This window comes from Vicugna pacos, chromosome 28 (assembly GCF_048564905.1).
Source record: "Vicugna pacos chromosome 28, VicPac4, whole genome shotgun sequence".
Classification (NCBI taxonomy): domain Eukaryota; kingdom Metazoa; phylum Chordata; class Mammalia; order Artiodactyla; family Camelidae; genus Vicugna; species Vicugna pacos.
In genome coordinates, this window is record NC_133014.1 from 15,294,971 (window position 1) to 15,321,156 (window position 26,186).

A 26,186-nucleotide genomic window follows, 5' to 3' on the forward strand; every position below is an offset into this window, starting at 1 on the left:
TGGGGAGCATGTATCTTTTTGATTTGGAGCTTCCCCTGGGTATATGCCCAGGGGTGGGATTGCTGGATCATACAGTAAGTCTATTTTTAGTTTTTTGAGGAATCTCCATACTGTTTCCTATAATGGCTGCACCAAACTACATTCCCACCAGCAGTGTGGTATATTGATCATATTTTATTGGACCACCTGGGTAACTCAGGCCCAGAAACTGCACAGGCAAGGGTATTCTAATAGAGTCCCAGGCTGAGGGTTCCATAATCCTTAGCAAGACAAGAACAAGGTACTTCCAAAAGGAAGCAAGACAATTACCAGGAATTCAAGTGCGTGACTTCTGTTTCCAGGTATAGTGTACTTAACAATATACTGCACCTCCAGCCGCTTTTGAATAAAATAAAAAATCAAGGGCATTTAATGTTTTTCCCCCGAGAAGCCAAGACCTGTCCCCTTGCAGGTGCCTGCCGGGGCTTGGCCTGGTTTGGAACCTTGCATTCTGTGTCTCCGGGAATAACTGCTTTAGGGAGAACACAGCTAAAGCACCAGAGGGTTCCCTTCCATCTAAAACTGGAAATATTATTTCTTTGGTCCAACAAAGAACCTCTATGGATGGACAACATATTGTCTGTTCTCTTGCTAAAGAGGTTGAGCTTAACAAGAAAATTTCAAAACCACAGATTAAAGGACAAAGCATCCTCAAAAGACTAAAAATGCATAACAGTATTGCCAGAAATCATAGGAAGAAATATTAGTGGTTCCTTTGAAAGAAAGCCTCAACTCTATGAAATTGGAAAACTTCTCTCAGAAAAAAAAAATAAGCACTTTGTGAGCTTCCAAGAAAATGACAACTTTTAACCAGCGAACAAAGATAAACATTAAAGGGCTGGAGAGAGTCTGATACAGTATCTTGCCCCTACTGAAAATCGTACTTAATATTAAGATGAAAGTTTCCTCAAGGCGCAATCCGTATCTTGAAGTCCCTGTGAATCTTGCCTTTGACAAAGTTAAATCACCTCCATATTTATTATAAGATGTAAAGGGTACCTCATTATTTCTCTACCTGATACGCTAAGAAGTGCCAAGGCAAATATTTCAAATACACTACAGCTCCCTCTCTGAAGGAAAGAGGGAGCTGTTTTATCTGAAGTCACTATCTGTTATAGCTTTCCAAATTTCTCTTTAAAAAGAATGAATGCTCAGCTATGAACCACAGTCAATGTCTACCTACAATCTGCTTGGTTTTAAGGGCTCGCCCAGCACACATTTCAGCACTGCAGAGTTACTCACCAGAAAGTATGATCTCAAAAACACCCCCATGAGTAATCTGAATCTCAGGGAGACAATTTGCCTGATGCATTTCTTAATATTATTTTTAAAGAAAAAATAAACTACCACTTTTTTTCTTATTGTTAAAAATGTACTTATTATCTATCTCTTCATATAAAGATTAAAAAAAATATGGGGAGAATAGCTAAAGCAGTATGTAATGATAGATGAAAGTGGTTCTTTTTAAAAAAAAAAGTGTTAAAAACAATGGAGTTGTTCTAAACTCAAGACCCTTGTTTGTTAAAAGCAAGATATGGAAGTCATTTTACATAACTTTCTTTTAAACAACATTCTCACCCAAGTCTTTAACTGCCTTTGAGAGGAGAAGTGCCTGCATCTCCAAGTCTGGTATATTTGGTGTAACCAAGAAAGGAGATGGATGGAGACCTTTCAAAGATGTATGAAGGTCTTGGCCAAAGGATGGCTGTGATGGGTTTTCAGAAGTCTTGCTTCTAGAAAAGTGCACATCCATACCTCTATGCTAGACCAGGAATGGGCATTTGGCAGATGACTCTGGAACCATTGTATCTGCCACCTTCTACCCTTCCAGAGGGAAGAGATAAAAAGCTCCATTTCAAATAGTACGTATGTTCTAGGTGAAAGGTCAAGATTTCAGCCGGACCTATGGTCCTCATCCAGGGGCAGTTTTGTTCCCCCGACCCCAGGATATATTTGGCAATGATTAGAGACGTGTGATTGTTACTACTGGGGAAGACAGGGGGCTACAAGCACCCAGCAGGGAGATGCCGGTGATGTTGCTAACCATTGTATACAACGGACAACCACAAAAAACTTCCCACGACCACGAATTACCTAGACTAAGGCGCAACGGAAATAGCCCAATGGAGCAAGCCCTGAGGGCTCCTAGGAAAGGGGCAAAACTGACTTCAAGTCCTGGGAAGCTCTCAACCCCGCCCATGAGCTCTCGTCCCCTCTTCCTAGACCATTATTTTTCTGAATGTGATCCATGAGTATTGGCATCCAGAACACTTAGACATCCAACAGATTCCGATCTCAGACACGAGTTTCCGGGCTGTGAAGGGAGACCCTACGAATCCCCATTTTTATTTGCTACCCATGTGATTCTTCCACAGGTTGGACAATGAGAATCACTCCTCCACTTCCCTGCTGAAGCCATCCCCTTCTGTATTTTCAACTATCACCTCTCTGTAGTGAGAACTCCCAGTGGAAAACACAATTTCTTTGAGGGCAGAAACTTTGGCTGGTTGTTCACGATTGTATGTCCGATAGTTTGACTGGTAGACACAGTGAAAAGAGGACAAGAGGGCACCTACATTGTCAAAAAAGCCATCATCTTTTGGGAGAAACAAGATAATGAAAGATGTAGTCCCACTTATTCGGTACTTCTACATCCTGAACGTTCTGCTAAGCCTGGGGCACACATTAATGTGTTCAGTCCTCGAAGCAGTACAACGGAGTAGGTACTCATATCTACACTTGAGAAAAATGAGGCTCAGTCGGGTTAGGCAACTTTTTTTTTTTAATGGTTGCATAGCAACTAATGGAGGTCAGAATTCAATCTGGGTTCCACTTAGGGTATCGCGAGTGTGAAGTGCCACTCCAGGACTAATTACTCCTGTTTTTTTCAGATTCCTGATATGATATAAGTAGTCATTGCTGGAGGAGGGGTACAGACGTTCCTGGGAATTTTTTGTTTTTGTAGGGAGAGGTAATTAGGTTTATTTATTTATTAATGGAGGGACTGGGGACTGAACCCAGGACCTCATGCGTGCTGAGCAGGCGCTCTACCACTGAGCTATGGCCTCCCCTCCCTGGGAAGTCTCCTTAAAGGGTGCTGACACAGCTAGGAAACACACACTCTGCCCTCTGGCATCTCTTCTCCCTCTTGTACAGAAGATGGAAAGATGGAGCACTGGCAGTCCACTTGGACCAGGAGACGAACTTGAGAACAGAAGCCTCAGACCAAGACTGTGAAGTCGGATGGAGTCTGGGTGCTCGGTCACTCTGGGTTCACTACACCAGCCCTGAGCCACCTGCAGACTTTTTCTCTGTGAGACAGAAATAACTCTTTTTGGATGTTTTAGCATATGTAGCCAAATCTAAATTTAATCAAAACACATGAATTGTAAATACTATTATTGGACATTAATAATTTAGGAGACTTAATTAGAAAGTGATATTTCACATGTAAATATAATTAGCATTTTAATATATCATAACCTTCATATGGGAGGGTGTCCATGAAGCCAACATGTCACTTTGGCCCTTACTTCAAATTTCTTTTTTAAAATAAATGATTTGATTCATTCAGCTCTTTTGGAAGAAACTCTATATATTTCCATACCATAATCTTAAAAAAAAAAAGTCTACTTAATGTAGCAGAAAAATTTAACAAAATAAATTACAAAGAAATTCAATTAGCTTAAAAAAATTAATTACTTGATTTTGGGCCCCAAACCTTAAGTAAACAATGCACTTTGAAATCTAGGACTTAAAGTGAAGTGCTTTCATGGAGGAATAAATGAATGCTAGAATGAATGAATGATAGCTTACAGAACCTCTTACTGGGATTTTTTCAATGTGATTACTTACTACCATGGAACTAGGAATGACAAAGAAGCGAACATTTTATATAAAGCACACATTACATGCTCATTGTACAAGGAACCAGGGGAAGAAATTAAGAACATTCAGATACATTCTCTGTCCTTATGGAACTCCCAGACCAGCTGGGAGAAATATCATTAAATAACTTCCTACCTGGCAGTGTCATACCAGGAATGACAGAGCGAACACCATGCTATGTGAGGGTATCAAGGGGGGCTTCCTGGAAACACCACAGCATATCAGCCACTAACTTCGTGACCTTCAGGAAGTTATTTAAATTCTCTGAACCTCATTTTAATAATATTTTTCATGAAGACGACAGTATCTCCTCCATAGGATGAGTCTGAAAACTGATTGCAAAGTGCATTTAAAATGCTTAGCACAGTGCCTGGACCATCCCGAGCCCCCAGTGCACCTTAACGAGTATAGTAGTAATTGTCATTTACTGCATCCAGTTGTCCTGTTGACCCTCTAATTACTATTCCAATTTATAAATTAAAAGTAAAAGCTTAGAGATTAAAAGTGTAAGCCAAGATCACCCAGATTATAAGAGACAGAGTTGGTGTCCAAATTCACATCTAACAGCAACACCTCGCTTATATAATTTTAGCATCTACCTTAAGAGGACATGATACCCTCTACCTTATTTTTCAGATCTCTGACATTAAAAAAGCCATGTGGTTGTTACTGATCTCTGCTTGGCTTTTATTCAGATAAAATGCTCGGCCTTAAGCTGAATAATTTTGCCTGGTACATTTCTAAGAACCACCCAAGGTTATGTTTGCCTGGGCTGGGGTCGTGAAGGCACAATGACAGAGCTACATGTCATTGGTTTAAAAAAAAAAGTCTGTAAGAATTACAAAAAAATTTATTTTTAGATCAACATGCTGAAATTAATGTGCTCAATTAATGGCAGGCACTGGCATCCCACCAGTCAACTGCTCTAGGATGTGACAGTGTCACCATCTCTGCCAAAGCGGCTTTGCTGTTACTTGCACAGAGATGAACATGCAGGAGCAAGGTCCCCTATCACTGCTTGACTTCTAAGCCAAGAAATTCTCAGCTGAAAACATACAAGGCTCTTGCAATATGCAACAGGAGAACCGTATGCAGGGCATTTAGTGGATTAAATCCAGAACTGATCCCCCCTTCCGTGACCTGAGGGCCACCTTCTTCAAGACCAAGGTTCATTCTCATATGTCTTAGTCAAACGGAAAATGCCTCTCTAGTGCCTCTCTCTTCTCTGAACACTTGCACAACTTTCTACACAGACCAATGGGTATAAGATTATAGCTGTTGTCCATGAAGAAAAAATATAGGAAAAAAAACCCACTTCTAAATGATCGCTGATTCCAGTCTATGGTTATGTAATGAACATTTTCCAATAAAGGTGGTAGCCCGACATTGGCATAAGAGCTTGATTTTTCTAGTCGTGATGGGAATGCTAATGTATTTTTTTTCAGTGAAGCTCACCTAATTAAAATTAAAAAATAGCCAAATAGCTCTACCAAAGAAGACCAAGCAGAAACAAATATTGCTCTGCTCTGTTGCCTCCATTCCTTATCTGGGCACACGTTGGGAGCTACAGAACAACTTCGCTCTGAGCTGATTAACTGCTTGTACTGGAGCATGACGAGGAAAGATACAAGATGGTCCCTTAAATATGTGGTCCCGTGCCTTTTCTTATTTTATGAAGGATAGTTAATAGCCTCCCTTACTACTTCCTCATACTTAATAAGCACCATTCTTAGAAAGTTACTTTTTATAGTTAACCGAATACTAAACCAATTTTCTCAAGAATATTCTTACATTACTTTTATCCTCTTTTCCCCAATCTTTTTTCCTTAACATTTAAACTTTTCTTTCTTTTTTTTTTTCTCTTTCTGAATCTTCTTCCAAGAACATAGAAACAATGAGTCAGTTTTGTTGCCTTGTAGAGATTCTGAAACTCTGGTGTGAAAATGAATCACCTGGCAGGTGCTGAGGGCGGGGCGCGGTAGTTAATTACAGACTGCAAGCCCTACATTCTCGCAACACTCCTGCTTCGGGAGGCCTGCAGGCTGGCCCGGGGGCCTGCGTTTTAACAGTCGCCTCCTACCTCTTTCTGCATTTGGCATGTGGATGATCCTCTGACCATTTTGAGGGACACATTAAAATGAGAATAGATCGGAAACGTTTCTTGGATATTCAGTGCCCACCTACCTTCCTAACTTCACCTTTCACTTTTCCCATCTTTCCAGCTGTCTCTGACATCCTCAGATCCGGTCAGCACTGAATACATCTATAGCTCAGTATTATGGACACTGTTTCTCTCCTGGGCCAATCCCTTCTCTCTCCTCCTTTGCCTGGAAAACTCCTATCCACTTACGTATGAAGACTCAAAAAGTATTATCCCATTTATAAAGATTCCTCTTCCTTTTCTCCACAGGAATGCTCATATCCCTTCGTACATATCTCTGTTAAGAGTGATTATTATAATCTATCACAGCTAGTGATCATGTGTCTCTTTTCCATGCTACTTCCATGTCCATTCATAGGACAGTGAATATCACATGTTAGTCACTCAATAAATGTTTGTGGAATTATAAACCTAGCTGAACCTTTATGTCTAAAGTTGCCCCGAGGGACATCTGGGGGGAGGTGAGAAAGAGTTGTCACCTTTATTGTTCTCTTGAGACAGACCTAATTCTAATATCTTTAAATTCCTTTAATAGTCTAGATTGTGCCACAAAATTCTATGTGAAGTCTTACTTGAACTTTTTGGGGGCAAATTAGTTCTAAGAGAACATTCTCTGCTTTGTAAAACTGACTGATGGTACCACTTCATTCTTCCCCTGCAGACAAGCTTAGCTTTTGAAAGTGCTTTCTGGGGGTAATATATTCCAGAAAGTCATTTTTATGTCATGACAGAAAATTAAGAAACATTTCACTGGGTGATGTCAACCAAGTCCTTAGAATCTGGGACAGGTAATAAAGGAGTTCTACTCGCGGAATTGCTGCCTGCGAGGAAGGCCAAAGTAGTAACTCGGATGACAGGAAATACAAAACCGGTGCCCTCGAAGTGATGCTATAAGTACATCCTGAAAACCATCCACGAATCGACAGCAACAGAGGGGCCTTCAGACCTAAGTGCGCTTCTTTGTCAAAGTGGGCAAATCCCTCCCAGACCAATCACCTCTTTCAAGCGTGTCAGGGAAAGAGACTTGCGTCATCGGTGGCTGTTTGAGAGCAGAGTCTGGCGCGACTCCTGTCCAGTGGACACAGCAACTTCCGACTGCTTCAGAAGATGCCCCTGGCTCCGTGGACGCTCGTTAGCTGACGGGCATTTCCGTGACCACCCGACATTTCTACACGTGTCACTGACAGTCCCTCTCCACCTCTGTCAGAAGACCGGACTGTCCCAGAGCTAGAGTCCCCTTCTGTCCCTGCTTCCGCCCTGTTCTCTATCTCTTTCCCACAGTGCGGCTGTGAGCGATCGTGCGACCTTCTGCGTAACTGAGAAAGCAACTGCTTGATGATATGTTAGGAAGTAATCACTGCCAGTCACGCACTGCAGCCTCTTCTTCCTGTGTCGTAAAGTCAGCCTGTAAATAAGGGGAAGGGAGCTCAGGAGAAGTAAGGGGCTGGACGCTGCACGAAGACTCTGGGTTTTGAGACATGGCGTATCTAAACACAGGACGCCCCCGCAACACTGACAATTCTGCGGGCTTGCTGATCTGAAACCCCTCCCTGCGCTCGTCAAGCACAAGGACACAGGCCGAAACCGCTCTGTTCCTGGGGGCCGAAGGCCTCAGCTTCTCACAAAGCCTTCCCAGTGCAACCCAGCCTCCCCCCAGACCACAGGGATGTTTCTTAGTCATTTGACACTTACTGTCTTCACCTCTAAGTTGACACTTGGCATGTGTCTAGGCTCCCAGAAAGGTTGCACGTTCCCCGAGATTAGGAGCCAGGGGTTGCGTGTCTTTCATCCCTCACAGTAGGTCGCTCAGTACCCACCAATTCCCTACCCATCGACGCCTACCGACACCACGAGGCAACTCCTGCAGTTCTGCGTAAGTAACTTTAATTGTAGACTCCCAGGGGGACCAGCTCCCTTACCTAGTGGATAAGGGTAATCAGAATAACACAAAATTATGGAGTTAAAAAACCAATCAGTCTTCCAAATCAACACAGAGCTAATTATCAAGGAGTTGACACTGTCCATTTAAAATAGGGCCCACTTCTGTCATGAACCAAACAGCACCACATCAGATATGGGGTACACTTTGAAATCTAGTTTGGACTGAAATTCTTTTCCTGGTTTGAATAACTGTATGTCTCATACAAAAACTAGGTCTCACCAACTGTACAATCTTTTTCTCATAAGCCAGTTACCCAAAAATATATTATAAAACAGTAGAATTTTAGAGCCAGGTTACTTGAGGCTACTTCCTTTAAATCATCGATCATCACTTTAGAGATGAGAAAACTGAGGTCCACGAGATCTGAGTAATTTGCTTCGAGTCCCCTAATTAGTGACCGACAGAAACAGGATGAGAACCCCAGTGTTCGGACCCCGGAGTAATGCAACTTCTGCCACATTTCACCATTTTGTTTAGAGCACTCTGTATGTATGTATTTTTAAATTATAATTTAAATACATACAAAAATGGATGCAGACACACTGAGCAGCACTGTAAATGAGCACGTGCACACGAGGGTCGACAAGTGCATGCACAAGGCATTCCACAACCGAGCCTCTGAAATTGGCTCAAAGCGCACAACACAACCATCCTTAACTCACGAAGTTTAAAGGTGATTGTATTCCAAGGGTTTGTAAAGTATGAGCATTGCTTACCTGGCAGCTGTATGAGGGGTTGATAAAAGACATAAAAACTTGAGCTACGATCAGACATCAGATTTTCCTGGCACTGAAGCTTTGCTTCTACCGGAGTTCCGGAGTCTAGCACTTTTCAACGGAAGGCAGGCCAGAGACTTGAAAGGGACCACCCAACCTATGAGACTTTGGCGTTGCTTCCCACATGGCAGTATGAAGTTGACTGCAGGTGATTATTACCTATGTCTTCCTAGGGGCCACTTCTGCCTCTGTTTCCCCTTACTGTGCCTGAAGTTTCTACCATGACAGTTCCTTCTTTAGGTTAGAAAGTTTAGGTGGGAGAATACTTTGGCAGTCATCACACTGTGCCACCCCAGATAATGAAAAACGATGTATCTGTGCTTTTGAGCCATCAAAGTGCGCAACTTGCTGCAGGCGATGGGGTAAGAGCAGCTACACGTTGAAGACAAAGGACTCCTGCTCCCAACCGCCCCAATTCCCCAACACCAAGATCGGCACATAGTTAGTCACACAGGGATTTGAATAAATGAGTGATACCTGCTTAACGTATCTCATAGTAACTATGATTCAAACCAGAATGCTTTTTATCCCACCCCATGAAACGTAACAGGGCCTCACATTCTGATGGTCAGATCTTTTTAAAAACACCCACCCTGATGCTTTGACATCCCTCAAACACTTAACTATCTCCACGAACTTCCTTTGCCCTTTCATATAAAAGCTGACATCTTGGCAGCTTTAATAGGTACCCAGGAGAGAACAAGGAAGGTGGAGAGACATGCTCACTCCAGTTGATCTTGGCTTTCTAAACACTAAGGCATTTAAAAGAATTAATCAGCAGAAACAGAAACCCAAATGAAACAAAGAACAGCAGCTTTTCACAGCTCTTAACTACCAAGAACTCCTACAAAACAGCACCAGTGTCATGACATGCAACAAAAACGTAGCAGACTCGGTTGTGACACATTGAAATGGCCAGACCCTTAATCTTGCAAGAGTGGTGACTCTTCTTTTTCAAATAAATAATTTAGCTTTTGCATTAGAACGTTTTCATTTGTTGACATCAAACCCACGTTTGTTGATAATTCTTACGTATCAGTTTCTTCAGTTTTACTCCACAGTTTCAGAACAGACTGATTCTCTGGGCAAACATCAGTAAGGGATATTCTGTGATCCTGAAATCCTTCAAAGGAAGAATGCATTCTCCTAACTGGCCTTCCTTGGAGATGCTCACTCAGAGACTACCGAATGGATTCATTCCACATATGCAATGACTTTCAGTCCCAATGGGGAGAAAAACTGAGAAGTGAAGGAATGCAAATAGCGTTTTCAACTTCTCAAGTTTAGATCATGCTTGAAGAACGTTATCTGCATTGTGGAATTCTTGACTTAGGTAAAGAATACGTAAGTAGACCCTTTGCCCAGAGTGGGCTCCCCCTGAGTAAAGAGGGCTTCAGTGGTCACATCCTTACTCCCTTGAAACCCCCTCCCTCCGCTGCTTTCACAATGAATGTTTACAATGAGACAGGTTAGATTAGAAAGCAAAATTACTCACCATGGAGGAATCACTGCTTCCACTCCCGATCGGAGCTCCCTCTGCACAGGCTGGGAGGTGGGTGGAAAGTTGGCTAGCCCTGCCCCCATCTATGACATCACAATCTACCTCATAAAAGGTAGTGAAAGAGCTCTGAACTCCTGTCTGATTTCCGAGAGATACAGAAAAGAGAGAGTGAGAGAGCGAGCAAGAGAAAAAAAAAAAACACACCCTATTGGGAAGGGGTTCGGGAGAGGAAGCCTGTGAAGGCATCAGGTGTGGAAGAGACACGGGCAGGCCTCCGCGATGCTAAGCGGCCCCGCCATTCGGACTCCTCACTGGCTCCCTGGATCGGATCAAGGACCATCTGGGAGAAGGGGGTCGAAGCAGCAGCAGCGCGCTTGGTCAGGGGCTGTATGGGACAGGCGTCGTGGGGCTCAAAGGGGGTGAACCCCCTGCTTAAAGCACTGAAGATCACCAAGAGGGAAAGCAAGGCTGAAGCTCTTAACGCCTGGAACGGTACAGGGGGCACGGCTGATGTCTTTCTCGCAAGTTCCATTGCCCTGCGGTGTGACCTTCGTCAAGCTCTCAGCCTCTGCACGCCCAGCCAGGACACGGAGCTAAAGGGGTACTTACCCCCCGCCCCGGGTTCACTGAGGGCTCAGGACACTCACTGCTGCTAGAACGGCAGCTCTTTCTTACTCCTCCTTTGTACCCTCAAGGGCGGGCAGGGTGACAGGCACGATTTAAAAGATAAGCCAGCAACCAGTGACCTTGGGAACTTCCACGTCTTCAGCTGTTACCTCTGACCTAGCATGTTACTGCCAACCTTGACTACGTTCGTCTGTGTGTGCTGAGCGTAACACACTTCTAAAAGGGGTAACTCGAGCTGACCTGCAAACCTGCAGGAAAATCAAATGGCAGTATTTCTACCATCTCTGCACTGCCACTTTCAGAGGTCAAGTTTAAGTGACCCAGTGATGCTCGGTGACCATTTTTGTCACATGCAGTTCTGCTAAGAGTCATATAGTTACAGATTTGTGTAACACCTGAGTCCATTTTTGTAATTTAATTTTTTTTTAAATCAGGCAAGATGGGAATGTGGAGGGCACTAAGGTTTTTTTTTTTTCTTTTCAAATGTAGACTTAGAAATTTAAAAACAGAGCTACTCAAAGTTGTCAAGTGAGTATTAAGACAAAAAAAAAAAAAAAAAACCAGAGCAAGCAAGTCTTGAAACCATCCACATGGAAGCTGGCTATTTATCTTCCCAGTGGAATATATGAAAAGTGAATCTATTTCCACAGAAAATATTTCAGTAAACACTCAGAATAATAGCTTGCAATTCACAGCATCATCAGTGGGTACAGCCCAGAGCCTGTTTCTGTAGACGGATAAACAAAATTCCTGATTTGGAATTTTTTTCCTGGTATTTTAAGCCAATGTAGTTCCATTTCTAGTCCTGTCATTCTTAGCTCCCTAAATGCCTACGGGCATTAAATAATCACAGTTTTAGACTAAGCAAAATTAGTAGATTAGGGAGCGTTTTGCAACCTGTAAACTACTGAATTCAAACCGATTATGGATTTGGCAACATCACTCCCATTTTTACGTCAAAATAAATGCTAAAGGCATTTAAAAAATTTAAAGAATTAAAGACAATTTTTAAAAAGGGAAAAAACTGGCATATGAGAAAAAAGAATGAAACTGAAGTTTTCCCATATTTAAGCATTTTAGCACTTGTATGAAGAACCAGTGATTCTCTGCCTGTGTCTTCCTTGCTGCAATATGCTACTTCTGTTTTCAATAATTCTAAGTTCAAGTTCTGTATTTAACAGCTTTTATCGTGTGAAATTCACAATTAATGGCCCTATGAAGCTATTTGCTTCCAGTTTTTACATATTGGATCATTGACTAGTTGGCTTATCTTTGCGTTTTTTGGTTATACAGCATTAGAACAATCCTGTTTGGTTTTAGAAATCAGCCATCTCCTGCTTTTTCCCACTGATGGGAATGTGTCATTCTTTTACCTTTGTTCCTCAGCTTCAAAAATGATTATTAAATAGTAGCAACTTCTTTGTGTCATCTCACCTTTCATTCAAAATGTAAAGGTCATTACTTTAAGATTAATGATTCAGTTGTCCATTCTTCCAATAAATACCTTAAGATTTTTTTTTAACTATCCAACAAAGAAGGTACACTTCTGCCAACATTAAGATATTAGGGAAAAAACTGGAGTTAAACACTTTTTAAAATATTGAAATAAAACAAACTGGGCTTAGATTATAATAAGTTGGCATTTCTAATTACGTATCTATTGCTTGTCTGGAAATGGAGCGTGACTTCAGGAACCCAATGCAAAACTAGGCTGCATCAAATGGATGCAAAACAGTGAACTGTGCTGAATTTAGTTAGACTGATTGCAGTAATGTCTTTAGTTATATTAGTTAAAATAACAAAATTTTCTTTGACATAGAATGCAGTAATGCCAGGATCAGATCATTTTCAACTCTTCTTAACGATCTAGCCTCTTGACACTGTTTATGAAAACAACTGTTTTACTGCAATTATGGACTTGATGCAGACTTCCTGTGACATCATAGAAATGGATGAGTTAGCCCTTCAAGACAAGACATGAAGTGATTGCAAGATTTCATTCAAGAGACCTCAGGACTGAAGTCACGGTGATCATTTTATTCTGACCAGAGAGATGGAAGGTTTGTTTCAAATTTTTGTTTGTGTGTTGGGAAAGAAAAAAAAAAAGGTTTTATTTAACTTCCTAGTGCAAAGATTTAGAAAAGTCAGGAGGAACAATTTGTACCGCCCAAAAGAAGAGTCCACAGATGTATTTACCAAGTAATTTATCATGAAAGACATGATCAGGCCGTTGGCATGCAATGTGACCAAGTGTTATTATTAAAGAGAAATATCTCGACAAGAGAGAATACGATTGACTTTGATAGTGACAGGTTTGAATTGGGAGTCCCTAGACAAAGAGATCATGTTCTGAGTTTGTCTTACGATGGTGTCTCACGTACAGAGCCTCGGGCTTAGAAGAGCACGTGGTTCTTAGAAGATGATGCTGACTGGAACTCCTCCAGGATATTCTCTCAGGTGCAAAATAGATTTGCAGAAGGAAGCAGATAGAAGAGGTCAGGAGGCAGACTGTGCAGACTGGATAGACCACCTAGACAAACTTCTACTCAAGTTCATTATCAGCAAGGCATCTCTACAGATGAAGGTATTCAGAGAAAAGCAATAAAATAAGATAAAGTATTGATAATGAAAGAAAAGATTAAAGTCTGAATTAAGAAAGCGTGCTTTCAAGAAAATAGGGTAGGATGAAATATTTGAAATACATTTATTGTCCAGAAGGAAAATGACTGTTTGAGATTGAGTAAGACAATGTGTTCTGAAGCAGTAAAAGAAATCTGAACTAAAAAACCTCCACGTTGCCCATCCAGAAGTCTTCCCCATTTGTAAGACACATGGGCCACAACATGGCACATTTTTCTCTTTAAAGGGCTATGATCAAAGCCGTATTTTATAAATCATTTAAATTAAGCTGGAGAAAACATTTGACAAACTAATCTGTAGGGACAGAATGTAGACGATGGTAAGTTAAACACAGTTTTATTTCTAGAAGATAGTAAACCAAGAAAAAACAGTGAATACACAGAGATAGCTCAACAGACACCCTGCTCCTCTAGCTAGGGATGCTAAACAGTAAGATGAGAAGCTAAAAGTGGGGGGAAAAGTAGACTACACCATCTATTAAAAACAAAGCACAACGGACAGAAAAGTTAATCCTTTTCATGAAAATTATATGCTATTAGAGATACGGAACTTTGAATGCTCTCACCCAACCAACACGTAGCACTGTGCCTTTTACGTAACAGTTGGCAAGCAATAAAAATGTTGAATTCAATGTATTAAAATTTCTTATGAGAATGAGCAACAAATACAAGTCTTTGAAGCTCTGATTGTTAGTTTGTTGTTAGAAATTAGGAACCGCTTATGGAAACACTAATCTTTTCCTAGAAAAACACTGTAATCAAAATGTTATCAAATGCAGTATTGAACACCACCAAAAAAATGCCATCTCAGTTTGACTGGGGGGGGGGGTCTCTTTATTTCCGTTACTTTGAGTCATCGGAGGTAATGGACATTTGTGCAAAATCAATAATGAAATCCTCACATAGTACTTAGTACTTGGTTTCAATATTCACTCTCCTTTTTTTACTTATTTATATTTTTAGATCAACTTGTTCACATTTTAACTCCTCGTGAGGCATGTCCAAGGAAGAACAAGCAAAAACATCGTCATAGATTGAGGTAACCCATTCTAAATAATGTATTTCTTGACCAGAGCTAATGAATCGAAAATCAAAAGGGAGGAACTGAATTACAGATACTGGTTTTAAGTAAGTGTATCCACCCAACGCTTCAGTTTCCCATAATTCCTTGGTTCAACTGAAGGGAACAGGCAGAGTCGGGTTGCTCTCACACATGCAAAACTAGTTAAAAATGGGGGGGAGGCAGCTCCTAAGACAAGCTATAGACATTAATTATTGAAACATATTGATAAGGAACATTCTAGAATGAACTCAGACAATTATCACATACAGACAGTATGTCAAAACTGGAACATGTCTCATGGGAAAATGGTATAAACCAGTACACCTCCGACAGGTTTGCCTGTGTTTCACAGATATCAAAAAATATATGCAAATCACTGTTCCTCATCTATGTACCTCCCACCTCCCATGTGTCTAATTTCCAAGTTTTCACAAAATATTACTATTCATTTGATGCCAAATAATCCTCCAAATATTAACTAAAAATCTAAGGCAATCATTATTAATAAAGGTATGAAGCATTTGCCTTCCTTCTTTTAATTAGAGGCTTTCAAAATTTTCAAAACTTCTAAAGCCCGAAGGAATGAAAGCTTAAATGACAGGTAAATGGCACTGACATTTCTGACGCAGACGCTCTCTCCTTAAAGCCACGAACTCCTTCTCCTCCTACAAGCAGCAATGCCCTCAGACTAAAATAGGAACACCCCAGCTCACAAGTTCAGGGGATGCAGTCAAATTAATCCACTGAGGAGGTCCAAGTTAGGTCAATCCATGTCTGCAGCGAAGGTAAAAAGAGTTATCGGCGTGGTTCACATCCCGGGGTTGCCACAATATAGAGTCTGGTTCCGTATTTTAGAATGAGAGCATTAGAATGTAGTCTTTTTCTACGCATGAAACAGTTCAGCAAGACAGCCAACTGGTTTAATTTCGTCAGTGAATAACTGATTTTTTTCAATGAACGGAATTGAATATATTGATAAGTTTCGAATCAGTATCTTGGAGTATGTAACTGAAGGGTCCCTGCATATAGCAGAGAGGTACACCATCCTCCTTTGCACAAGGTTATCTGAATTCAGGGAGGCAGCTCTAAAGGCGTGGAGTGACAGACACAAAGCTTCCTAGGATGCCTGACACCCAAGGAGATTTTCTACTTTTCTTATACAAATTCTTATTTCCAATTTCTTCCAAAAATAATGCCTTGAGTTTGTTAAATGTCACTTTTATAACACTGGGAGAATGAATCTGCACTGAAAAAACAACACTTAAGGATTAGTTTTCTCTGAAAGTTTGCATAATTTGAGTTGTGCAAAAAATCAATGACCATGCACACTGATACGGAAGTAACTAAAGAAGATTTAATGCACAAATTGGAATTTAAGTGGTCATTGTTTTGCTATCATAACAGATTAGGGGATAGAATTTGGGGAGAAAGTTTGAATTATGCAGCACCCTGACATACTAGCAAATTATGTGCAAAGAACTACCACCTTTCTGCAAATGATAAATACTTGTTTAATTTTTCTATTGTTACAGAGCATCTCCACCATCTCACCATTCAGATTCATAATCTGAAGTTTGTTTTAATCTTCGCTTCCTTGGTTCTAGATTCTCCTACTCTCCCCAGATCAGACAAAGTCCTGTCTGCCTAAATACTCAGTGGCTTACCCTCTGGAAGGTTTGTATAAAACTCTTCAGAAGTGCTGTGAATCCTCTGAACACAAACCCTTTTGCTTAAATAAAGCACAGAAATGCATTCCAAACCCAAACTGAAACAACTAGCAACTTAAGTGTTTTTTCCATGACTACTATACTTTGATCAGTGGAGATACTCAAAAATTGACAATAGACAGAATCAGATGTATTAAAAAAAAATGACTCTTTCCCAAACAGGGCTGCTGAAAGTACAAGTCTACACATCTAGGTACAATGCTTGTTTCAGCGACTGTTTGACCCCATCACAAAATACTGATTCTTTTCTTTTTAATAGAGGGACTATAGAAATTTCCAAATATCATCTCAGCAAACCACAATCATATATATGCGTGTATATATATATATATATATATATATATGCACACACACATATTGCATTGTACAAATAAATCCCACATTTCCCCCTCCCCAAATTGTATTGTTTTGAATCAGATACACCACAGTTGTCAATCATTTGTTCAGTTCTTGATTACTCTTATTCAGGGGGTAAGGAAGTAGGTGACAAGTCAGGTGCATTTGCTGTGGGTAAACGTGTGTGTACACACACGTATGTGTCTTTGATTTTATGCCAGTGTCAGGATTGATTTGAATGTTACCAGTTCCGAGTATTTTTATGACTATTTTTGACTTGTCACAATGAGTCTTATGTTAATTTTAATTGAGCCCAATTTTCTTAATAATATGAAACAAAGGCTATAAGAATCATTAGAATGGACCCCTTATTCTCCAATTTTCTCTTTACCGATTCAGATCCTACCAGGGTTGCAAATTCTACTGGCTCACCTTGACAAAATTCTCTCCATAACCCAATTGAGAAGAATTCATATTTGGAAAGGAGAGATGCAAATGGAAATGAACAAAAGTGCACATTAGGGCAAGTTGCTCAGTCCCTCAGGAGTAGGTCAGGCCTCTATTCAGCCGCCTGACCTCTATGACCGCCTAAGGGATGACATTCCTCCTCACCTCTAAACTCTGTCCCTGTATCTTGTCTGTATGAAAAAAAGACATTTAGATTCAATATAACCTATTAAATTTGTAGCATTTTCGTGTGGAGTCAGCTGTAAGTTACGACGGCGCTCCTTCACCTCTGACCTGAACATCAAATTCCTGCCCAGGGCATGATTGTCCTTGTGTTCTGGCTCCATTGTTATAGTGGGGCTTCTGTTGTATTTAAACTTAGAAAAAAATAATTCAGGTGAAATGCTTTGGTTTTATCACAATGCTTGATATTCACTCTATATTCTAAAACCCTACATGTGTCCTTCCAAGCTCATTCAGAATAATGCACAAAGTGTAACTCTGTGGATGGTTAAAGATAATCAAAGGTTATTAGATGGTTTTTATTTCTCCAGATCCATGTGTATTATCTGTTTCTAAATTTAAAACAACCTCTTAAATCCTCTGAAACCTAGTGAATAAAAATTAATTAAAAACATGCCAATCAAATATACAGGTAATTTTCATAGCGTGACATTGGAACTTATTTGTATTCAAATATATTTACACACTGAAAAAAAAAGTGTCTCAACTTTCCTCCCAGGATGAATTGAACGCTGTCACGTTTAATGGCTGCTCCCTGCACTAAACTAATTTACAATACGCTTTCCTTTGTTTTCTCTTCTTCCTTCTTTCCTGCCTCTCCCTTCCTACCCTCCCTCTTTTCGTCTGTCTTCTTCCTTCAACAGACCTTTCTCCACAAAACATGAAAACTAGCTTAAGTGATGAAACAAACATGAAACCAGCGAATAGAGCCAGGATATCATCAATCAGGCTGTTTAACTGCCTGGACTTCAGTTTCCCCTACTTTCACTCTGACAGTCCTAGCACTCTTTCAGGTTTGGTCTTGCTTTGCTTTAATCTCTCTTTCCCATTCCCCACTCAGCAGCCAGGTGGAGCTGAATTGGCTCACAAATACGCAGCTTCTACTTTGAGATGTAATACGAATGGCAACTTTCCGCGGTTGGGAAAGTTTAAGCGAATGACTTTAGAAAACTGATTGCCAGCCAAAAAGCTAATGGTGCTTCTCAGACAGCAGCTGCGTGCATGAGCACCATTAGGCTTACACCTTAGATTTTTTTTCTAGTTCCCCATCATGACTCATGAAGAGCTTTTGCACCCACTGTCCCCTTGATCTGTTGAGATTTCCTGAACTACGTCTCAAGCCAAAGGTAGATGCAACAGAAGCAGCCTTCCCCAGTTTGTACACATAGGATCACATAAAACATACACACGCTGACACGGAATATCACTGTCCTCCAGTGCACACTGTTTAACATGCATTCATCATGCCAACATGAGACTACAAAAACATGGTGCTCGGTTTTGACATCCAAATCGTTTTTCTTGGCAAAGTGGAAATAATCTATCCAAAAACCCCTTCTGTCTTAGTACAAGAAATATATCTTCCTGAGGCTTTCATGTATTTCAGAAAAGAAGCCACAGCGTTGAATCCCATAAACATAAAGACACAGGGAAAAAGGAAGGAAGATTCAACGATTTCTTTTCTTGATTGCATTTTATACTATAATAGCTTCTCCTTAAAAATACAGCAACTTTGTCATGCCAGACAACAAAATAAATGGAGCCCAAAGCCTGGCTGCGCTTTCTTGGCAAAATCATTGCAAGTCTGTGTGTATGGGGTCTTACATTCTTGACTCTTTCAGGACTTTGAAGGCAGTCATTTGTGGCTGTTTTTCCAAACAAACATTATTTTTTTTTCTCCATTGGCCAACAGTGAAGGAGGATGGAGAAGAAGATGGAGGCAGAAGTGGCAAAGGTAGCAGACTTCAGATGCAGTCATGGCCCCAAATAGCAATCAAGCTTGGGACAAATCATGGCGAGGCCAAGAGCAGGCCCATGACTGAGCAATATAAGCAAACCTTTATAACGCGTTGGACTCAGAATTATTCTAAAGTTGTTTGACATTCCTCTGAAAGAAGCCTTCTCCCATGCAAGGATTCACGAACATTGCCAGCAAGACTCAAAGAAGGAAGCGGGCTTCTCGACGGGGCTCTCAATCTCAAACAACCTCTGTAAATGCCAACAGTGCAAGTGATGAAAGCCAGTGATGGGTCGGACTACAGCTACATGAGGAGAAGACAATGCAAGTGATGCTCTGGCAGTGACGGACAATGAGAGGATGGCGGAGAGCAACGCTGCCAGGGAACCTGGCTTCGAGGAGGCTGTGGGGCCTGAGAGTCACAGGGATGCTCGTAAATAATAAGATCTGGAAAGTGACAAATGGAAGCACACGAGGCAAGCGAAACAAAAAGCACTTGGTTCCACAGGTGCCAGATACAGACGGACATGAAAGCTGAATGGTATGGGAGACGCTACCGCTGAGGCTGAAGATCAGAAAGGAAGCAAGGGAGATGCAATGTTTCGATCACTTCCTGGCAGAGAGGATCTTGGTAATTACCGACTTGGCGGGAAGGACACATTGCAAGACAGATTGCTCTTGGTTGTGGAAGAATGTTGAAGCAGGATCATTTTGGAAATGCAGAGAGGTGACTATGCTTTGGGAAGAGGCACAGAATTTAGTGGGCTCCGGGTGAGTCTGCGTGGAACAGGCTTCCCCAATGGCATCTCCATGCAAGCCAGATCAGCTCTTTTCCCAGCTGTCTTCTGCAAGCCAAACAATATAGGAACTGAAACCTTTGGGTTCAAGAATGATTTTTCCATATATATATATATATATATATATATATATATATATATATATATATATATATATATATATATTTTAACCAAAAGGTCAACCTGCTGAATTTCTGGAAATGACTTAGGCGAAGAATTGAACTTCATGACCAGTATGGTATTCCCAAGGCATTCACCATGTTGATAATGTTATTCTCCTGGTAATGCCACACTTCAAATGGCAGCATGACGGGTGACTGGGAAAAGAACTTTAGGTGGCAGAGCCACACTTTGGAATTTGCAAATAATTTACAATCGATGGCACCTCGTGTTGAAAAGAAAGGGACTGAGGGAGGAGAAGAAGCCAAGATGAAGAACCTCAACACATGCATTTGGAAATCTTGCCAAGAAATCATGATTCTTCTGTTCCCTGAACATCTTTCTTTGCATTTGATGAGAATGGACCGGATATTTACATTTCCATGAGAAGGGACGCACTGAAGTGATTGAACAAAGAAATATATAATTGTAGTGTTTGACAACTCTGTTAGTTTTTGGCAACAGCACATCAACCTGTATTAAATTCAAACATTTGCTGGCTTTCAAGGGTTCCTGATAACCTAGTATGCATTGGAACCTGATGAGTGGAATTCCTACTGTTTTGATCATCTCTAACATGTGGACACAATCCACACATGGAGAGGCTGGCTCCTGAACAGAGAATGAAAATTACTAGGACTCACAGAGGGACGCTGACTTACAATGAGTAAATATACAAAGCCCCAAATAATTATAATAGTCACAGCTTGGCCATGAGTTTCCAGACTACGAAATTAGTTTTCTTGTGAAGAATGGAGATTTTACAAGGCCAGTATAAACACGGGGTAATTGGAAAATCAAATTGCTCTTTGTGAGTTATTGTAAGGTCTGGAATAATGGTGATAACATTTATTTTAAAAAAAAAAAACACCTCCCTATGAATCACTGCAGTTCGGTGTTTTGAGCAGTACTGTTGCCAAGAATGCTTGCCTCGGAAGCGCAGCAGTGGGAGCTCAGATTCTGAAGCCCAAAGCCCGGCTTACCCCTGACACAATGAGCTCTCCTCCTAGGTTCTGGACTTCTGCCTTCACCTTGCTGCAGATGTTGAGCTGATGGCAATACAGGGCAATTCGCTGAAGGTAGGCTAACAGGTCCTGCTTACACGCCGAATCAGGGCACTACAAAACATTAAACAAACGCGATCTCAGTTAGTAAGGACTTTTCAGCTTCTAACACTTGCTAAATAAGAGCTCTGAGAAGACAAGGTTTCAGTGTCAAATACCTGAGTCACATCCATCCAACTTGACGTCTTTATAGTGCATGTTAGGAAGGGTGCAGGTTAGAATGGTCAGCCTTACTTTGATAAAATTCTATAAGAAGAATATTGAAAATCTCGCGGCAAGCCTTTCTGGGACTCCTGTGCACACTGATGAGTGTTCCATCAGGGATCCTCTAAGCGACTAAGAAAACCAAATATGCTGCAGGGTCTTCCCTAGGTGGCCCCTTCAGTGTTCACTGCATGCAAAGCTACTTTAATACAAAGCGACAGACCCTAGAAGGGAGTCATTCTTTGCGGCTGTCTCTTTGCCATAATATAGGGAAGAGTTTCAATTCAATTAGTTGGGGAGGGGAGGGGATTACTTGCTTCCTTTAGCTTTCTAGGAAACTCATCATTCCTTAAAGCAACTCTATGGCACTTTTTGTATTTCTATATTAAAGTTTTAGCAACGTGATAAACTTCCTTTAAACAAGAGACTCTGAGAAGGGCCACGACCACTGTGAAAGAAATAGATTTGAGTAAAATTAATTTGAAGCCAATTGAAATGCACTCATAAGAGTAAAAACAGAACTGTTCCAAGGATGCACCGGAGTCAACTGTGGCCAGGGATTCTGAATTCCCTCTGTAACTTAAGTGGGTAGACGCCCATCAAATACACACTGAGCTACGCTGAACACTTCCACAGACATTTACATGATGCCCTAAAGCATTTCCGAAGCTTCAATGCCAACGGCTATTCCGTAATTGAAATGCATTTCTATTGTTACTGAAAGCTTAGCTCAAAATTCTCCAGGACTTTGTGTTGCTCCAGTTCAATCTGGCATTTGTGAAAAACATCAAATCATCAGAGCCTCAATGGAACAGTTTAAGAAATGACTACTTCCAGCCGAAACCAAAGTGTCTTATTTAGAAAAAGAGTATGAGAGAAAGATTCAAGCTAAGTTTCCTTCAAGCTCAAGAAAGAGAATTCTTTCATTAATACTGTAAGCGAGTCATTGGCCACAGCCCATTTATTTAATAAATGACAAGGGGGTCTTTTTTACACATAACACTTACCACTGTGGTCTTTTTTTCACTGACTGCATTTATCAAGAAAGAATCCCACAGAGACTGTTTTTCGCTTTCTACACGTACTTAACACTGTAATATTTATCCTACTCCAGAGACTCATATAGGGAAAGGAATTAACTTTTAAATGATGTCTCCCTAGAGGGCTGACAAGGCTTTCGATACAAATATCCTGCAGCAAATTAAAATGAAAGTTCTATCTCAAAGGAACGGTAATTAAAAATGCAACAGTCCATAAAGAGTTTCTACTGTGTGCATATCTCAAATCTCCATAAAAATATTTTCAGGCAAAATACAGGCGACCTTTCCATTCTTTGGAAATGCTCATTCTAGTCAGTTATTTGAAGTATTTAAAACACAGCAAGGCGTGAGGGATCAAGAAAACTAACTCTTACAGTATACAAATAAGTACAGAATTGAGAAAGAGATGCGCCATTCAGGCAAAACATTAGCAAAAATCACAAGTTGCTCCACAACTGATGGCAGGAAGAATGCCACAAAGAGAGGGCTATGTTTAAAACTTCATCTGTTTTTTTTCTTTAAAGTCATCCTTAACTAGCATTTTAATTCTTTGTCACAATCTCAAAATAGATCTAGAACCCTGGGATTTGTGTATGTGTGCATGTGGTGTGTTTTCCGGATGTCAAAACTCTTCGGGACTAGCCTCCCTGTTGCACAGTTGTTGGAAATAAGGATCCAAAATTACAAAATTAGAAACAAGAACCACAATGAAAAATACTGAACTCAAGGAGCCTAAATATTCTGAGAAACAGTTTCCGCCAGTGATATTCAGGGTCTAATGGAAAAGCAATCCAAAAGCCACCCATTTTCACCCCCAGGAAGAAGTCCATGCTAACAAAACTCATTTCAGAGTCACCCATAAATCTCTGGTCACTCCATTCATCCCAACATTTGCAGAAAAGAATGAAGCACTCTTGTAGGTGTGTTTGCGTGCATGCATGCACATTCTCAAGAAAATTCACTGTCTCTCCTCTCCTTTGCATGAACTTTTGGGGATCCACCTGGAACTCTGGAGAGAGGAACTCAACCTTCGGCAAACTCAAGAAGCCTGGCAGTTGGTATTGCCCTGAAACTAGCGATTTAATGATGGTCTTCAATCCCTACAGATTTCAGGGGATTCTCAAATTACATTGATATTTAATGAATTATCTTTCTCAAAAATTCAAAAGCAAGCAAAAAACATTCCCTCGGATTAGCCATCACAGTTGTAAAAAAATTAAAGTGAGGCAATCCATGCGTTTGCTTTAAATGTAATCCTTATAGTTTAATCTTAAGCTTTTCTTTTCAGACTTTGGAAGAAGAGTGAATTTGGTACTGAATTTAAGGATTCTAGAATCAGTATTTAGAGGAAGAGCCTAATGTTAAGGAATGAGGGAGGAAAACTATAAAAAGCAACTCAAGAATCACAGGAGACCAGCGCCGTCTATGGAGAAGGAAATGGTTCTGTATCTTTCCGTGGCTCCAGAGTGCATGACTGTAGTCTAGCAAACAAAGTCATGTAAATTACTGTTTATGTAATATTTTCTATTTCGGAATCTTAATTTACATTTTAAGACATTTTCCTTTATAAAATGGTTCAAGTTATAAGCTGCTGTTGCTGAAAGAGACAAGGAGGAGTTATCTGGGAAAATCTACTGCTGAAAGTCTCCTTACAAGAGAGGGAACGTTACTACAACAAGATTATTTAGAACAGGCTTTTAGGGTTCTAGGTCAGCAAAATTAAATGAAAAGTCTAGAAATAAACGGAAACATCCAGAGTGAAACTGACAAGTATTTTCTCACGTATCTTAGTTCCATCTGAAAGTATAAAAGATACTCTGAGAATTTCATTAATCTCTGATCCCTTTGAGTCTGGATGGAAACAAAGCTGAACTCTAGATGTTCCTGATTTGGGTGAACAATCCCATTAATGCCAGGGCATTGACTATGAACTATAAAGAGCACCACTGTAGTGAGATCAATATTAAAGGAGTGAAGTTCTTTGTTTTTCTTCCCCCTGGTGCCGTGTGATTGACTTTCTGAAGGAGGACAGCTGGATAATCCATGATTCTTCGGGGGTTATGTCTCTCTAGTGGGTACTCTTGTTTCTCAAGGAATTTTGATCGCTAGATTTACAAGACCCTCCTTAACGGAATCTACCTTTGCCGTCAACGCAATCCCAGCAAAGTTAGAGGCCAGTTTATAACATGTTAGCGATTCTCTACAGTTCAGTGTTCTTCAGGGGCATTTTACAGGGCGCATAAAACCCATCCAGAACCCAAGTGCTAGTTAACGATTCCACTCGGCATGTGCCTCCCCCTCCCCCTCCTTCTACCTGATCAGCCACAGCGCGGGCTAATTTGTCCATTCGAGAACCTGCTTCGGCAATTTTCTTGGCGGCGTTAATGACATCAGACGTATTTTTCAATGGGCCTTTGCCTCTGAAACAACATACACAGCATAATTAGTGATCCACTTCACGGCGGGAAACAGACAGACCTACCGTGCTGTTTGTCCGGGTTGTTGCTCTTGTGTTTGATTTGGCTCTGGCCACAGTAGAAGGAATGCGCATGTTTTCTTGATTCACTTTGATTTCCAGGTGAATAATCCACATTTCTTCCACTGATTTTTAGTGGCTATTTTCCCCTATTTTGATGTGCATGCTCACATTTCATTCTTGACCTTAACTGCTATATTTTGAAACAGTGGTCCATTAACAAAGATGACCGCCACAAGGGCAATGGGAACTTCACACGTAAATGCTGACCACGTTGTATAGTTTTGTCTTCACAACCCTAACAAAGAGGCATCATCATTCTCATCTTAGAGAAGAGAAGAATCGACTGAAATGGTCAACTCATCTAAGTTTATGCAAATCATAAGTGATAAATTCTAAATTTAAATCCGAGTCTAGCCAAAATAAATGTGCAAACGTTGTCTTTCATACCATGCCCAGCACTATTATTACATGAAGTATATTTTTAAGTCCACTTCGAGAAACCACTGTCTCTTGCACATAACTGAGAACTGTTTGGCCAGAATTTCAGGAATCTGTTGAGCTCTTATTCTTGCTGGTTTCTGCACTTCTGGGACTGACTTACGAAGGAACACACAAAACACTCAGTGATAGTCGATGTCTTCCGCTGCCAAACCATTGCCCCAATATTTCCATATAAAGTTTTCAATTAGGTGAACTGTTTAATATTACATGTCTTTTAAATATTTATTAGCAAGGAAAAGGAAACTAGGCTGTGTCATAAATCTTTAAACAAAATGTTGCTTATGGTACAACTTTTCATCTCTTGTCTTGAGCAGCACATAAAATAATAGATTAAATACATTTATTATTATATTTTTTAGCATGGTTACTGGTCTCCTTTATGTATCTAAAAATCAATGCCTTTTTTAAGGCTACAAAATTATAGTCCACTAGTTAGACCGGTGGTGAGATATAGAGCAAAACTATTCAGAAGTGATTTATTCAGAACGCATAGGGCTACACAGAGTAGGCAATGACTGTCATTGTTATATAATAACATTTTATAAAATGGAAGGTGTAAAATGACTTTAGTAAATAAACATAAATGAAGGGCATTTTGTTGCGATTCCCTCTTAATTTTCCTTCTGGCATTTTTAACGTCAGTAACTAAAAGTAAAATATATTGTGTTCATGTCAACGCTGAAACAGGTACATAGGGGACTTCAAAACTTGAGAGACTTCATTTTGCTCTGGTAACATGAACTCTTCCACAAAAAAGTTCACTGACTTTTTCTTCAGTTGCTGTATAGAGTTTTAAATATGGACAGGAATTTTAC

General features: G+C 40.5%; 1 protein-coding gene and 1 long non-coding RNA gene across 5 annotated transcripts in view; one reads left to right on the top strand and one right to left on the bottom strand.

Moving 5' to 3' along the window:
* The window catches only part of CTNNA2 (catenin alpha 2), a 933,346-nt gene that overhangs the window by 17,135 nt on the left and 890,025 nt on the right, over positions 1 to 26,186 (bottom strand). For 2 of the 4 annotated variants that reach the window (XM_072951564.1, XM_072951561.1), the window contains exons 16-18: positions 24,706 to 24,811; positions 21,067 to 21,201; positions 10,302 to 10,445 (exon numbers count right to left, since the gene is read on the bottom strand). In XM_072951564.1, coding sequence (XP_072807665.1) covers positions 10,302 to 10,445; positions 21,067 to 21,201; positions 24,706 to 24,811 — 385 coding nt within the window. The remainder of the gene's footprint in view (positions 1 to 10,301; positions 10,446 to 21,066; positions 21,202 to 24,705; positions 24,812 to 26,186) is intronic. The other 2 variants (XM_072951563.1, XM_072951562.1) reach the window with 1 other exon arrangement.
* LOC140690044 (uncharacterized) lies at positions 10,409 to 17,179 on the top strand. Its single transcript, XR_012065238.1, has 6 exons — positions 10,409 to 10,908; positions 12,754 to 12,994; positions 13,318 to 13,518; positions 14,537 to 14,612; positions 16,169 to 16,310; positions 17,099 to 17,179. It is a non-coding gene; the product is annotated as an uncharacterized lncRNA (long non-coding RNA).